A 17,183-nucleotide genomic window follows, 5' to 3' on the forward strand; every position below is an offset into this window, starting at 1 on the left:
GATATACCTGACTCTAACTATTTGTGTGTCTTTAAAACTCCTCAGATCTTTGTTTCCTCATCTGGAAAATGGGCATCAACAAGAACACCTACTACACAGCCATTGGTTTCAAGGATTAAGTAATACCCGTATGAAAATGCTTAGCTAGTGTCTTCTACTTAGCAAACACTCAGTAGAGTCAGCAGCTCTTTTATTATCACCATTATTATTATAGAGGTTTCATTCTCAGACCTGTTCAAGGGGCATGACTTCAAATGTAAGATGCTACCGTCAACATCGTCAATAATAATTCCCTTTCCTATAATATATGATTAAGTTGCGCTTTTCAATTTATATTGTTGTGCCCCTTGGAAGTTAGGGGAGATTCAGAACAAATCACTATTCACTACTTCATTGGCTCCTCACAACAACACCGACACACAGACACAGGGGAGCTATTGTCCTCATAACACAGGTAAGCTTCAGTTTTAGCTGAAGTACAGGAAGTAAAACGACTCGCCAAAAGTCACACAGCTAGTAACCAGCAGTGGCAGGATTCAAGGCTGTTCTGCCTCCTCCTTCGGGGCTCTTGCCATCATGTCAGCCTTTTCCAAAACATCAATCTCCAAATGGTTCATTTCAGTCAACGAATGTGACCCTAAATGGGTTAGCAGAAAGACCACAGACTGGAAGGGTGTAACGTGAACTTGGATTGACGGCTGCCCAAGTACAAACATGGGCAGATCTGTAAACAACTCATGGTTCTGGTTCGAGTCTAACACACACACACACACACACACGCAGACGCACATACACGCACCCGGGTCATACACACACAGGGCGCAGCTCTGTGAGAGCTGGAGCTCAAGGGCAACGGGAGACAGAGAGGCCTGTGTTCTGATACATGTATGGAGCTCCATCCCTACCATATAGCACAATACAAGCAAATGGCTGTGGAGGGTCCAAGTATTTATTCAAATAATCCTAAATTTTGTCAGAGGTGAAATTAAAACTATGTTAAAATTCTGGGGCACCGGGGTGGCTCAGCCGGTTAAGTGTCTGAATCTTGATTTCAGCTCAGGTCATGATCTCAGGGTCCTGGCATCCAGCCAGCGTCAGCAGGGAGTCTGATTGCCTCCCTCTCCCTCTGCCCCTCCCCCTGCTTGCTCTCTCTCTTAAATAAATATATTAAAATTCTTGTTCAGATACATTTCTTAATTCTCCATGTCCCTTACATGCATAGAAAGAGAACAAAAGATTCAATTAAACTAAGTAAGTCCTTTAAAAATACAAATCTCTGCTCAGAGGGTAAGAGGATTCAGTTAATAAAAATTCAAAAAATCAAGGTAAGCTTTAAAAAAAGATTATCATCCTTGTTCATCTTACTGTAATATGACAGACAACCTTCTACTCTCAATCAATCTGAGTATCTTTGACGATTATTATTTGTTATCTATCTGGAAAGGAAGGAAAAGGTATGAACTGGGAATAAAAAAGCGTTTTATCAGAACACAGGAGACTATCAAACATAGTATAAATTACATTGGCAATGTTCAAATAAATAAATAAATAAATAAATAAAAACTACTGATGACAAACCAGAATGGAATTGGCACTGTGTGATGTTGCTTTTTTCATCCCAGTGTTGGAACACGGGACGAACAAATTCCGTGAGCTAGCTTTATTTAATCCTGCACCCTCTTTCGCCAAGGGGGCCATATTCAGTGATGACCGCCTTGACCACACCAGCGTGGAACTCTGCAGCCAAATACCCCAGGTCCAGCTGAACCCTTTACTCTATTTTTCTACAAGGAGTCTTATGTCTAGCCTCTGCCTCTACCGGTAATTAAGAGATGGCCTTGGTCAATATGAGTCAATACGCATCAATTCCTACCTAGCTCAGTACTGTACCACTGCCCCAGCAACTGCTGGTCGGAGGGGAATGGGACGATCCAGACAGCTCTGCTCCCTAGTCTGGCTGGTACAGGAGCACAAAGAATAGAATAGCAATGTTTCTCGATGTGTCCTGAAAAAAACTGTTCATGGGAGAGATGCCATTAAAAAGTGGGATTTCAGAGTCAAATCAATTTGGGAAAGACAGTACCTTGAGCCTGTGTCTAAGAGTTTCACAATGCACACTGGCATAGTAAGGGTTGTGAAGAGTTCTGTAGCAAACAACTCTGTAATACTTTAACTTAGCAAGTCCCTAATTTATCTATGACTCTTTTTTTTTTTAAGATTTTATTTATTTATTTGACAGAGACAGCCAGCAAGAGAGAGGGAACACAAGCAGGGGGAGTGGGAGAGGAAGAAGCAGGCTCATAGCGGAGGAGCCTGATGTGGGGCTCGATCCCAGAACGCCAGGATCACGCCCTGAGCCAAAGGCAGACGCTTAACGACTGCACCACCCAGGCGCCCCTGACTATTGACTCTTCTTGACAGTAACAATTACTAATATTGAAACTTAGTTAGGGAAATGCTTGAGACTACTCCACATTTATCAGCTGTGTGGCTTCAGATCTAGCTACAAGACAACTCTTGGTCTCCCTGACCAAGAATTATCACTCAAACAAAGGGTTAGTGTAAGAATAAATAAATGTTATATAAAAAAAAAGAATTAAGCTAGAAATGTGTCATTCAGATTTTCTGACAACCAAACTGTTAAGTAATCTGTACATTTTACCTTGATATACGGAAAACATATTTCTGAAAAACAAATAGAGAAAACCATATTTTTGCATGACCATTACGATGATCCAAAGCAGCATACTCTTCACAAAAATATTTGCAATTATGGGCCCACAACCCAATATGTATGTCTTTTCATGTGCAAAGTGAAAGAAGAGAACAAAGTGATTACCCAAATATTTCAAGTCAACTTCTCTTTCTATAATAATATAACTTTGCTGGTTAATTTTCAGATAATTCAAGCTTGCTACATTTGAATGTGGATGTGGAGGATAAACTGGGAGCCAGAGTCATCAGAAAAGTTATCATAAATCTCCACTTAACTATTTAAATAATATTTTTTAATAAATTAAGCCTTAGGCAGATGCAGTCATTTGACCATCTTTGAAACCCCTAAGGATATATTCAAAATATTATGATATAAGACATTCAAAATTCCCCCAATATCTGAGAATTAATGTTCCTGCATTTCTAAACACCAAATTTACTATGAAGAAAGATTTGAGTGCTACATACAATGGGTACCCATATCATAGTCTCCAAAAATCATTTTCCCAGACATAAAACACCTTCTAAAACAAAATTCATAGATTTTCTTTATAAGGTCAAGCATCTCCTGTAATTCAATCAAAATCTATTTATATTCATGAAGGGGAAATCCTGATACCATGCACCTGATTTATATTTCAGATTATCCATTTAAAATTTTTAATTTTAATTATTCTTTTTAATTTAACTCACACTACCCATAAAAAGATATATTCAGATTTAAATTCGAATGCCATTGCCTATTTCATTCTTCTTAACTGAGAACCATAAAAACATAATTATGCAAAGTTCCCCTTTCCAAAAGACAGTTGGTAAAAAAAAAAAAAAAAGAAAGAAAAAAAAAAGTCACACAGTAACACAATCTGAGTCAACAAGAAAACATTCAAAGACCTTCTCCTCCTAAAATGGGGGTGGGGAGTGAAGGGAGGCAGATAGCTGTTAATGAATTTATTTAACACTTTGATGTTAGAATGAACTTTCTCTTCACTCATTGCATTTTAGTTTAGTGGTCAAAAATGATCATGTTTTCAAGGAGCTCTAACGGCAGTGCCTTACCAGTGTAGATGCTGGCATTGGAAGCTGGGATACCAAACTGTGACTCGATGAACTTGGGAATGAAGGTAATGAAAGCAGTTACAATGGCACTCTCAGCTGTGTATGACAAACTCACAAAAAGGAATGTCATGTTGCTTAAGATCCTGACAGCTGCTCTTGGTAGGTCTACAAAATGACAAAAATGACAAATGAATGTTATAAATAAGGGATGGAAAATAAAATAAAACTGAATTGTTTTTGAAATGAACTGGAAATAGCCATTCAGCAATTTTCGAGACTATTGAATAGAGAATAAAAACAGAAAAACCTGATGACTGATTAGAAATCATCCTCTTTATTAAACAGACTTGGGGTTTTTTAAATTTTTTCAACTAGGATAAGGAAATTTGATAAAGTAGCAGAAAACATATCCATACACAAATAACTTTATAAGAAGTACCCAACCTATGACTCCTGTTCTAAAAACTGTTTAAGATAAATTATTTCCATTTTTTATTGATTAAAACAATGTTTTTCTTTGCTAAAACCCAAGAGTCTACTAAATGTGCAAAGTCTCTGCAGTACAGTCCTACATTATAGTTTCCACTTCATTCAACTAGCACTTCCCTGAGAAAACGCACTTCTGAGTTGTCACATCCCTGACCCGGCATTGCAGACACCCACAGCAGGGGAACTGGTACATGATTTTGGACATTTGATCTTCCAGCCTCATTATGAAACAGGAAATGATGCAGCTAAAAGGGCTTAAAGGTCAGGTCCCCAGATCAGATACTCGCAGGGACTTTGGACTGGGGAAGAAAGAGAAATGATCTCTAAAGGAGGAGAGCCTAGAGGTGGGGGCTCAGGACCTGCTCAGCTGCCTCTCAAGGAAGAGAGAAAAGTCTCATCTTCAAGTCTTTGCATTTATTTTACAGAACTTGCCATATATATATGCTTCAAGATGTATGCCCAGGTATCTTCATTTCAGTGTTATTTATAATAGCAAAAATTTAAGGAAAAAGACTAAATGTCCATCACTGGAAAATGTTTAAATAAATTATGGCACAGCCCTATAATGAAATACTATGCAGTAGCTAAAAATGATACCAAGCTATATGTGATGGCATAAAAGGAACTCCAAGAAATATTTTTATAAATGAATAAAGCAAGCTGCTGCAGAAATATACATATACATGAGTATGTAAATATAAATACATATACATATATATAATATCAAAGTAAAAATCAAACAAACTAAACAACATATTTATATGTGGTTGAATATATATGTCCCAATATATGCAACACCAAGAAATTCTGTAAGTGGGAATAAGATTGGGAAAGAGGAATAAAAGAAGATTCTTGTGCATATTCTTTTGCTTTTTTGCATGTTTATAATGTGAATTAACTCACATTTATGTGATCTTTACATATCTTGGAATGTATCATGGAAAAGATAGGCTGCATTATTTCTGACATGTACAGTCATCTCAGTTATCAAAACGGTTATCCCCTGGGGTGCCTGGGTGGCTCAGTCAGGTAAGCATTTGCCTCTTGATTTCAACTCAGGTCATGACTTCAGGGTCGTGAGATTGAGCCCCACGTTGAGCTCCATGCTCAGTGGGGAGTCTGCTTGAGATTCTCCTTCTCCCTCTCCCTCTGCCCCTCCCCCTGCTTGAGTGTGCAGGCTTTCTCACACTTTCTAAAATAAATAAATCTCAAAAAAAAAAAAAGAGGGGCGCCTGGGTGGCTCAGCTGTTAAGTGTCTGCCTTCGGCCCAGATCATGGTCCCAGGGTCCTCGGATCGAGTCCCACATCGGGCTCCCCGCTCGGTGGGAAGCCTGCTTCTCCCTCTCACACTCCCCTTGCTTGTGTTCCCTCTCTCACTGTCTCTCTCTGTCAAATAAATAAATAAAATCTTTTTAAAAAATTAATTAAAAAAAAGAATAGTTATCCCCTATGCTACAACATAATAAAATCATTTCACAAAAATTAAGCAAAACTTGTTATTAAAGCTATAATTTATAGCCTATTCAGCAGAATTTAAAATTTAGGAAGTCAAGACTATTTGCTAATCATTTTAAAATGTAAATTAATTTTAATGTTCTATATCTTAATTTAATTGCTTAAAGTTTAAATGAACATTTAAAATAAAAATAAAGACGCATACTTCATTTTTTTAACATGGACAAACACACCAGAAAAAAATATATAATTAAACTACTTCATAAAATTACCCAATATTCTCTTGTAAATATGCAACTCAAAAGGTCACATCTAAAATTCAAAAATTAGAGCTGTGCCTGGCTGGCTCAGTCAATAGAATATGGGACTCTTAACCTTTGGGTCATGAGTTCAAGCCCCACGTTGGGTGTGGAGGCTACTTTAAAAAAATAATAAAATATAAAATAAATAAATAAATAAAATTTAAAAATTAGAAAATTAGAAGCTCTTCTATCAATATTTGAAGATTCAAATTAAGTTTATTTGGCATATTAAATCTAAATAATGTTGAATCTAAAACATCTGGTGAAATTATACAATAAATTTTTTTAATCCCAGAAGAGAACATATGTATCACAAGAATGTTTTAATAGATACTAATTATAGGGGCACCTGGCTGGCTCAGTCCGAAGAGCAGTAACTTTTGATCTCACGGTCGTGAGTTCCAGGCCCACTTAAATAAATAAACTTAAAAAAAAAAAGATACTAGTTATAGAAAACTGATTTTTCTTTTGTATCCATTTGGTGTGGTAAAATAGCCCTCTAATTTCAAAGCTAACTTTAAAAATATATGTGATGTCTATCTTCTCTTTCATAAATAAAGAAGAATTTAGCAAAAAGTGAAATTCAACAACTTTACATTAGCTTCCCACTTTCTTCCACCTTCCTCCTTTCCTTTGTTGGAGCGAAACCTTTAGCATACATGCCCTGCAGGAAAAAGGGGCCAGATATCCAGGGTTGTGTCTTTGGCTGGTAGGGCTGGGAGTTTATTTAAATACAAGAAGAGTGAGTAAGTAAGTCCATTGAGATTAATGGCAGTCAGCTTCTTAATGGCCAGAGAAGGGAGTTATACATATGAAAAGGGGACAGTCAGATATCAGATTGGAACTGAAGGTAATGGTAGGAAGTCATGGGATGGATGGATGGATAGACTGACAGAAGATTACTGATAGATAACAATGACAGATGATACATGGATAAAGATGACAGATGATAGATGAATGTATGTGTACATACACATATTTCCTAATTCTGTGTACTACACGGTTTAGAAATCATAACACCCCTTAGCAATGAGCACACCTAGCACCCGGTGTGTGGTTTCTAAAGGCCATTTTCCACTCAAAGGAACCAGAGCTCCTTGGAGAAATGTCTAACTTCAGAGCTGAGGCAGCGAAAATACAAGACGAGCCTGGAAAATGTTGTTAAACAAGAAAGTAAAGTGCTCAGAGAATGATGGGGACATGTCAGAAGGACACCAAAGACAGTTCAAAAGATCCGAAGTAGTCAAATATGGAGCAATTTAAGGTCAATGGATGCTAAAAGTGGTTAGTGAAAGTTTAATAGAAACAAGATACAGTCAATCCTCATTATTTACAGACTTAGTATTTTCAAATTTGCCCACTCGGTACAATTTATGTGTAACCCCCAAATCAATACTTGCAGGGGGTGGCCATTCAAGGACATGCACCAAGTGGCCAAAAAAATTTGAGTTGTACGGCACACACTTTCTTGCATAAGATTGCATGAGGCCTCTCACGCTGCCTTCCTGTCAGCTTTCATGTTGCAAGCAAGTGTCCTTTTCACAAGATATTGTCATATTTTTAGCATTTTTGTGCTTTCGGTGATTTCCCTCTTTCAAATGGCCCCCCAGACATAACACTGAAGTGCTGTCTAGCGTTCCTAAGAGGCTGTGAGGTGCCATATAGAGAAGATACGCGTGTTAGATACACTTCCCTCAGGCACGAGTCATACTGCTTGTCGGCCGTGGGTTCAATGTTAATAAATCAACAATATATATTGAATAAGGTGTCTTTGAACAGGAACAACATAAAACAAGGTTATGTATTGATTGGTTGATGATTCTGTTGTGACAGGAATCCAACCCTGTATTTTCCCTAGAGCAATGCATCTGTATTCACTACCCCACTGTTCATGTGACTTTAGAGAACACAGCAACCACAAATGAGAATCAACTGGATTTGCATAGCTTCAAAGTGCTTCCCCACGAAACACTTACAAATCACTGATTGATTTAGAACTGCAACATATTTATTAACTTTAGAGTAGAGAAACCTGGTAGATCCAATCTTCTCCAAGAGATAAAAGTTCACAGGGAAATTAGCATTATATAGCTTGTTACAAGGCACTGGAGCAGAGCATCATTGCAGTGGTATGCCCACCAAGCGCATAAATCAGGAGGCGACGTCATCAAACCCAAACTGAGGGACATTCGATAAAGTTCTCAGCTTATACTTTTTAAAAAGATCAAGGTCATAAAAATAGGGAAATATGAGGAACTGATCCAGATTGAAGAGGACTAAAATACACCCCCAATGAAACACAACATGTGATCTGTGAATTGAATTTGGACATAAAGGGCATTGTTGAAATCACTGACGAAGTTTGTACAGGGCTTGTGGTCTAGATGGTAGCACTGGATCAATGTTAATTTCCTGGTTTTGATGGCTGCCCTGTGGTCACGTAGGACAATGTCCTTGTACCTAGGAAACCACACTGAAGGAGCACAGGGCAGCAGACCATCACTTCTGCCACTTCTCAGAAGGGTCAGAAACATTAACAACTGGAGAACTGGAGTACAGGGTACACAGGAGCTCTGGGCACTATTTCTGTGGCTTTTATGTAAATTCAAAAAAAATTTCAAAAACACAAAGTTTAAAAATCTAAGCTAAATCCATATGTTTGCAGTCAAATACCTAATTTTTATGCTGCAGAATATATTTTAGATAAGTTTCTTCATGCCATTTATAACTCTCATTGTCAAATCAAAAATGCAGTAAAAAAGCCTGAGGAGAGAGAAAATGATTATCGTTTTTTTTTTCTTCTCATTTAATGCTACAAAATCTTACAAATTCAATGATAAGGGCAAACTGACACTAAAACGAGAAATGCCTTAAACATTAGTAAAGTAGGAACAGAATTCGATACAAAGCACCAATATTCAATAGAATGTAATAGAAGAGATAGGCCATACATAAAAATCATTTTTAAAAGAAGTGTTAGTTAAGGAGTACACTTGTGATGAGGCCCGGGTGTTGTATGTAAGTGCTGTATCACGGGGTTGTACGCCGTAAACTAATACTGCACTGTATGTCGGCTAGCTGGAATTTAAATAAAAACTTAAAAAAAAAAAAATAGAAGTGTTACTGTCACTGGCGGATCCCTTGCTCGCTCCTCTGTGCACATCCACGGCAGTGCAGGTGATCCCAGACAGCCGGCATTAGCACCAGACCAGATGTCGAGTTGCACGCCCATTTTCACGGAGCGCTACAATAAATATGACGTAGTCCCCCGCCTCCCGCCACCGCCGCTTGACCTTGCAAACCTTTGGTCAAAGTTTCAGAAAATCTGAGACGTGTGGTGTGACTGGGTTGCTGTGGAAGCTGATTAACCACAGTCTCAGCAAGGGCAGAAACCACAGGTTCTCGTTCTCCAAAGCCTCGCGGCTCACAGCGAAAAAGGAGGCTGCAGGTGTTGGTATGTGGGTAAGTTTCTGCCCATCAGGCAAGCGTGTTCCAGTATGTGTGCATGTTTTATGCTCATTTGTAAAATAAGGCTACAACTTGAAATATCTATTTAGAATAAAGTTTTTGTTTGGAAGAGGAAAGCTTTAAGTAAGCCTGGGTTTCATAAAACCTGAATGGCGGCAGTCATCTTTTAAAGTGGGCAAAGGGAGGAAGTCACTGGTAATATGTTTGTCTGGTGTAAAATGGATCCCATTCTGGAGAGAGGTCTGTGAGCCACTGCCACACTCAAAGTCCCCTTCTCAGTGGCTCTTTATGCTGATGTAGCAAGGTTTGTAGCATGTGACCTGATATCCCAAAACGAGCTGATTGCACCTGCAAGGAGGCTGGACTCAAAGGTGCTTCCAGAAGGTAGCCCCGCAGCCATGAGAGGCTGGGACACCCAATGTGAACATGGACTGGCCAAGCCCTTTACTTTGTGTCCCCAACTGTTGGCAGCTGACACATAGTGAATTAGGCTGTGCATATAAAGATTTGAGTGAGAACATAAGTAAGAAAAAGGAAGTGAGCATCGGCCTGCATTTGAGTATCCAGAGTGGCTGTGGGTCCCGAAGCAAGAAACACATTCCCAGATCTGCCGGGGGCCTGCAAAAGATCCTTATACTAGAACCCCAGTATCTCAGGGGGCTTCAACTTCTTCTGTCCTTTACAAACTAAAAGCACCTGTCATGCCTTTTTGTTGTCTTAAACTACTGAAACAGATTTTTTTTTTACATAATAATATACTTGTGAAAGATATGCCAACAGAGAAAATGACCAAGAAAATGGGAAGAAGGCCCAGCTGCCCAGAACTTGGCCTCACTTGCAAGGCCCTCAAGACAGGGTTGCTGTCCACCCTTCCAGTTCTGAAGTCCTGTGACTGCCCACCATAAGCTCCCTCCATGGTCATGGTCTTTCTTGTCTCTACTATTTTCTCTATTCTCATAAGTCTGCTCAGCAAATGTCAAGCTCATCCATCAACTCTGTAGGAGACAGCCCCTTCAGACAGACAGGTGCTTCTCCTCTGTGCTCCCACGGCATGCTGTTCCTACTGCTACTCATCGAGTCCTCAATAGCTGCATGTGTTTACCTGTTTGTTTCTTTCAAGAGAGTATAAATGCTCTGAAAGCAGGACTTTGGTAAATCTGTGTATCTTCAGCTCCCAGCATACATCTGGCATCTTGCAGGCACTCAAAAAATATATCTGGAATGTGTTTATTTATTAACATTCGTTATAACATCACAGCAACCATTTGTACTAAAACAATATCCATATACTTGTGAGAAAATGAAACCTATGCCAAAGACGCCTAATTTCCTCCTGGAGAGTTAATTAGTTATTAAGAAAGTACAGGTCGTAAGATAAAGGGCGGTTCATGGAGTGGTGGACTTAACAAAACCACAGAAAAATGTGAAGGACCAAATAGACAATCCTTTTCAAAATCTGGCTTTCTGGAGCTAAAGAATCCAAAAGGATTTAGATCAGATTATAAACCAAAAATTCCATTAAAGAAACAATAAAATGGTAACCAGAGAAGGAGGAAAGATACAATATTTCATTCATCCAGCATACCCGGGAAAAAGAGGTGCTTGAATTTTTTAGATAACTGGGCAACTACCTCTTAAAGCAACAAAACTTTAAACATTTCTTATGTATTAACTGGTATTACTGGAAAATCTACAGCATAATTTGACATTCTCTTCAAGATTCAAAGTCACAATTATGAATGATAATATCTATCTGCTAATTTGTTTTAGTGTATTTTTAAGCTTTCTACTTATTTTCTGGTCTTTTTTTGGTTGCAGGAACATTCCTTCCCTGTGATGTGTTGTGGTGTTTGCTTTTGCCTGCTGACATTCTACTTCCACACCAGCTTTTCTCTGTTATGTTCCTCTGAAAGACCTTTATGAGTAGATATACATTTCAATTTTGTTCTTTTGACATCTATTTTTTTTTAATTTAAACTAGGGGTGGGATGGGGCGCCTGGGTGGCACAGCGGTTGAGCGTCTGCCTTCGGCTCAGGGCGTGATCCCGGAGTTCTGGGATCGAGCCCCACATCAGGCTCTTCCACTATGAGCCTGCTTCTTCCTCTCCCACTCCCCCTGCTTGTGTTCCCTCTCTCGCTGGCTGTCTCTCTCTCTGTCGAATAAATAAATAAAATATTTTTTAAATAAATAAATAAATAAACTAGGGGTGGGATGAGGAGTGGTGGTTTTATTATAAAAAATAGATGAATTATTCTTACTATGAAGTTGTTGACTAAAAATTTTATTACCTGGAAACTAACATTATTTCCAGATATAAATGATAAACATTACATACCAAACATACTGACTGCTGTTAATACTTTTCACAATTTTTCTGACATAGATAATTTTGGACATAATAGCTCTTCTTGTGGAAAAAAAAGATTTATCTGAAGATTATGGCCTATTCAGTTTATTTCCCTTATGTCTAAATTCAAGCAAAATAAATACCTTTTCAAAAATAATTTATTGAGGTAAAATCCACATAAAATTATTTTAAAGCAAACAATTCAAAGGCATTCAGTACATTCACAATGGTGTGAAACCACCACATCTATCTAGTTTCAAAATATACTTTTTGTCATAAATATAATGTAAGCAGTTATGTTCAGGAATGATACTGGAATGCACTTTTATTCTTTATATCTTTATGTACTTTTTAAATTTTCATATTTTTTTAAAGATTTTTTATTTATTTATTTGACAGAGAGAGAGACAGCCAGTGAGAGAGGGAACACAAGCAGGAGAAGTGGGAGAGGAAGAAGCAGGCTCCCAGTGGAGCATGGAGCCTGATGCGGGGCTCAATCCCAGAGACCTGGGATCAGGCCCTGAGCCGAAGACAGATGCTTAACGACTGAGCCACCCAGGTGCCCCTGTACTTTTTAAATTTTCTACAGCCAACATGTATTACTTTTATATTCTAAAAATCCAAACCAAAAACTCTGCAATTTTAAAAGAACAAAACAATATGTCATCTTCCAAGACAAGTCTTCTCTGACTCAGGCAGCTAACTTAGGAATTCCTTTTCTCCTCTTCCTTCAACCTTCCTTAGAATGTACATACCTCCACTTAAAGACATATTTTATTATGTCAACTTTCCTTTCTACCTCCCAGTTCTTTGTCCTGTAGCTGTTGCTCAATAAAGATATTTGTGAACCAGAAAAAGAAACAGGGGCGCCTGGGTGGCTCAGTGGTTGGGCGTCTGCCTTCGGCTCAGGGTGTGATCCTGGAGTCCTGGGATCGAGCCCCACATCAGGCTCCTCTGCTGTGAGTCTGCTGCTTCCTCTCCCACTCCCCCTGCTTGTGTTCCCTCTCTCGCTAGCTGTCTCTATCTCTATCAAATAAATAAATAAAATCTTTAAAAAAAAAAATCTTTAAAAAAAAAAGAAAAAAGAAAAAGAAACAAAGAAAGAATTTTTCTTAAGAGATATTGTCAGCCATCTATCTCAAGAATTAGAAGGATTTGGTGGGGTGAGTGACTGGGGGCACAGTGAGTTAAGCATCAGATTCTTGGTTTCGCCTCTGTTCATGATCTCAGGGTCGTGAGATTGAGCCCCTCGTCTGGCTCCACACTCAGCACGAGTCTGCTTAAGGGTTCTCTCTCCCTCTCCCTCTACCCAACTCCCCCACTCTCAAATAAATAAATAAATCTCCGAGGGAAAAAAGAAGAAGAAGGATTTGGGGAGAACAGTCTAGTCCTTTCCTAAACATCTTAGATGACGCTGATTTCCTAAATGAAAGTAAAATTTGAGGGAAGTATCAACTGAATAAGCAGATCTAGACAGCTTAAATGGACTAAGTCAAATAAGGCAGAGAATTCACAGTAGGCACAAAGTGACCAAGAGTAAAAATGGAAAACACCAGAGTGGGGGTCACTGTTATATAAAAGGCTGGGATATGTATTAAGTTATAAAATAATAAAATACGTGCCAAAATACAGAGTGCTTTTCAAAGTACATGGGCAGGACCCAAAGTCTCAGCCTCGAGAGCTCCAGAAAGACCCCTGGGAGATGGGGAGAAGGAAAGTGGTATAAACAAAGGTGGAGAACACACTATATGATAATAATAGTGGAGTCAGGCCAGGTGAGTGTATGCTTTGGCCGTAGCATATAAGCTTTTATATTAATCACATTTTTTTATTTTTCTGTATTTTATAATGTTTTGACATCTTAAAAATCTTGCTGGGAAGAGACTAGACTACCAAGTCTTAGAGATAGCATGGGTCTGCTGGGAGCGCATCTTTTACATGCAAACTATCCAGTCCTGAGTATACAGCCCCAACCACCTCCTTACCATGCTCTCACACACATAACCGGTACTGTCCCCACCCTACATTACTCAGGGCCAGGCACCACACAACTAGACCACCCCCACAGCTCAGAGCCCACCGAAATGACACAGCCCAGCCAGTCGTAAGCTGTTGACTCTGCCCTGCCTTTTCTTTCCAATGGAAACCCCCACAGAGGTCTGGCCTTGGCTTTCCCCTCACTCTTGTCTTTTGTTTCCTGACCAAAACCTGGTGCTTCCCTTGCAGCCCTGTGTGCCCCCTTCTCTTGGGAAATGCAAGTAATAAATCCTTCTTTCAATGGCATTGACCTCTGCATGTCATGACTCGGTCACCTCCATAAATTAAAATGCTGTGGGTACAAATTATAGAGCGACCTCTTTTAACACCTCTCCACAAAATTCCTCAATTCCCTTTCTTTTGTAACTACTTTCTAAAAGCATTTAATTTGTCCTTCCACCCCTAATATTTTTGTTCTTATTTGTGTACCTCTCTGGTACATCAAAAAGCTGATGGAAACATACCATCCCCATGCAGTGAAAATTTCAATAACTTCCTGCATGGCCTGGAAGTCTTGACCATCCTGTATATTTCATGGGCGTGGAGCAAATACAACTTTTTGACCCCTGTCACCCAGGAGCATCAAATTATTTTTAGTTACATCTTTCTGTAAAAGCAAAACGGAAGTTGCACTCCTATGTAACATGGCCAACAAACAGCCTAAGTGTCCCCATAATCTGTTCATTCTCTTTGAAACTAACAACTACCCCTGTGTTCCCTGGTCATGAGTCTCCATAAAAGTGCTGCAATTTTTCTCTCCCCTCCAGAACACACTGGCAAGTGGCATTCCCTGGTTGCCAATAAAAGAGCAGAAGGAACTAGGTGATCTTACACAGCACAGTCACCTCTAGGCCAGCACATGAAGCCCCTGAGCCACTTACCTACAGGCAGGGGACAGAAACAGCAGCTGTCAAGGCCCCAAATATATCATTCGTGGTTGCTGGCCAAGCACTATTCTGCCTGTTTCAATGTAGCACCAGTGAGTATTTTCATATATAACTTTCTAAGTAGATACTACTCTGATGAGTTGATGAGTAACCCCACAGTTAGTTTGCACTGAATATAAAGAAAGTGTTTTCTTTTTTCAGGAATTCTTTGCCAGCCGTGTTAGCATTTACCTCCTAAGCTGTAGGGCCAAATCTAAGGTTTCAGCTTCCCACAAGACAACATATGTACAACAAAATAAATGTAACAGAAGAATGAAACGAGGAACCAGAGCCAGAGAAGATGTAAACACAGCAGAACGCCAAAACCAGAAAAAAGAATGGAGTATGTCTATTAAGAATCCCTGCTGAACTTCAGAGTTGACTCAGTTTCCTGGCCACCAAAGCAAAAAGCTGTATAATCGTCATTAGCAGAAACAATCGAATTGCTTTTCCTCACTATGTTCTAGAGCAGTGGTTCTCACAGTGGGGGTCCCTGAACTACCAGCATCAGTATCACCTGAGAAGCTGTTAAAGATGGAAATACAAAAAAAAATTTAAAAATAAATAAAATAAAAGTGATTAATTAAAATTTAAATTTAAAAAGGGCACTTGGGTGGCTCAGTCAGTTAAGCACCCAACTCTTGATTTCAGTTCAGCACAGGATCCCAGGGTCGTGAGATCCAGCCCTGCCTCGGGCTCCGCCCTGGGCACGGATCCTGCTTAGGATTCTCTCTCACCCTCTGCCCCTCCCCCCTCCCTCCCTAAAAGTAAGTAAGAAAGTAAATAAATTAATTAATAAATAAAAATTTAAAAATAAAAATGCAAATACTCAGGCCACACCCCAGGCTTCCTGACTTGAACACTGTGGGCCAGGGCCCAGCACTCTGAGTTTTAAGAAGCCCTTGTGGTGCTTTCTAGGTAGCCTAAGTTTGAGAACCACTGTTCTCACAAAATAGGGTTTCATATAAAGGGCAGTAAGCATGCCTCCATGGCAAATATGGGGAATTCAAGTAACAGCTTTCAATAAAAGCTGCGAACATAAAGCTAAACTGTAATTCAGCAAGGGAACAAAGGCAATATGCAAGAGAGCTAAGATTGCATGGACCAGGCACCTGGCTTTGGCGATCCCTCTTTGCTGAGTCAAGCATTGGCCCCAACATATTCCATACTATATTAGTTTTAAAACACCTAGCAAAGGGCCATGTGCAATAGATCGGGATGTTCCTGGGCAAGTCAAATTTGGAATTTCTTCCTTCTGTCCCTCTCAACTAGCTCCTTTCCCCATTATCCTGAAACCACCTTTGATACCTCCCTCCCCATTTTCCCCATATCAGTTGCCACATCCTACAGACATAACCTCTCTTTCCTCAATAATTCATTCATCAAATATTGACTGAGTATCTATCTATAAGGTGGTATAAATTCATCAGGGAACACGGTAGACAAAATATCCTTGCCTGCATGGGGCTTACTTTCTCACTGTGGAGACAACAATAAAATAAGTAAAATACATGGTATGTTAGATAGTGACATACTAAGGAGAAAAATAGAGGGGGGCAGGAGATAAGATGCTTTGGGGAGGGGTGCCTGACTGGCTAAGTCTGTTCAGCACCCGCCTCCAGCTCAGGTTATGATCCCAGGACCAGCCCCGCGTCGGGCTCCCCGCTCAGCCGGGAGTCTGCTATTCTCTCTCCCTCTGCCTGCCACTCCCCCTGCTCATGTTCTCTCTCTCTCTCAAATAAATAAAATCTTTAAAAAAAGAAAAAAAACTTTGGAGGAAGTTGGAGGTTTTTAAATAGGGCAGCCAAGCAAGGCCTCGCTGAGAAGGGAATCTTTGAGCAATATCCTTCAGGAAGTGAGGCGATCTGGGGAAGAGCATTCCCAGCACAGGGGTATCAAATACAAAGGCCATGAGGTGAGAGTATGCTTGGCAGGTTTGAGGACCAGCGATAAGCCCAATGTGGCTGAAATGAAACAGACAAATGGAGCTGCGAGAGGGAGCCGGGGTTAAACATCTAAGCAGGGCCCAGATTCCACCCCTGGGAGGTCATACAGAGAAGAGACTTGGCTGTGAGTGAGACATGAGACCACAGTAGCTGGGAGCAGAGGAGTGGCATTTTAGTAGGATCTTTCTGGCTGCAGAGTTGAAAGCAACCGAGAGGGGACACAGATAGAAACAGGGAGACTAGTTTCACAGGCTACTGTCCTTTCCTTGTTTGCTCCTCAAAACCATCATCGCCTCTCACTAGGACTCTGCCATAGCTTTCTACCTGAGCCCCCTCCTTCTTTTCTACCCCTTTCCCTCCCTATTCTACCGAATGGAGTGAAGCCAAATATCTGCTCAAACCTCCCCCTGCCCCGCCCTCTAGGGACAGTCAGTTAAAAGC

General features: G+C 39.9%; 1 protein-coding gene across 10 annotated transcripts in view; it reads right to left on the bottom strand.

Moving 5' to 3' along the window:
* SLCO5A1 (solute carrier organic anion transporter family member 5A1) overlaps positions 1–17,183 on the bottom strand; it is a 133,297-nt gene that overhangs the window by 52,014 nt on the left and 64,100 nt on the right. For 9 of the 10 annotated variants that reach the window (XR_006409184.3, XR_006409180.3, XR_006409183.3 and 6 more), the window contains exon 5: positions 3,772–3,936. The exons of the other annotated variant lie outside the window; for it this stretch is intronic. Coding sequence is in view for 1 of the 9 variants with exons in the window: in XM_044382794.3 (XP_044238729.1) it covers positions 3,772–3,936 (165 nt within the window). In the remaining 8 variants the exon portion in view is untranslated. The remainder of the gene's footprint in view (positions 1–3,771; positions 3,937–17,183) is intronic. 10 annotated transcript variants of the gene reach the window in all.

Source organism: Ursus arctos, unplaced genomic scaffold (assembly GCF_023065955.2).
Source record: "Ursus arctos isolate Adak ecotype North America unplaced genomic scaffold, UrsArc2.0 scaffold_6, whole genome shotgun sequence".
Classification (NCBI taxonomy): domain Eukaryota; kingdom Metazoa; phylum Chordata; class Mammalia; order Carnivora; family Ursidae; genus Ursus; species Ursus arctos.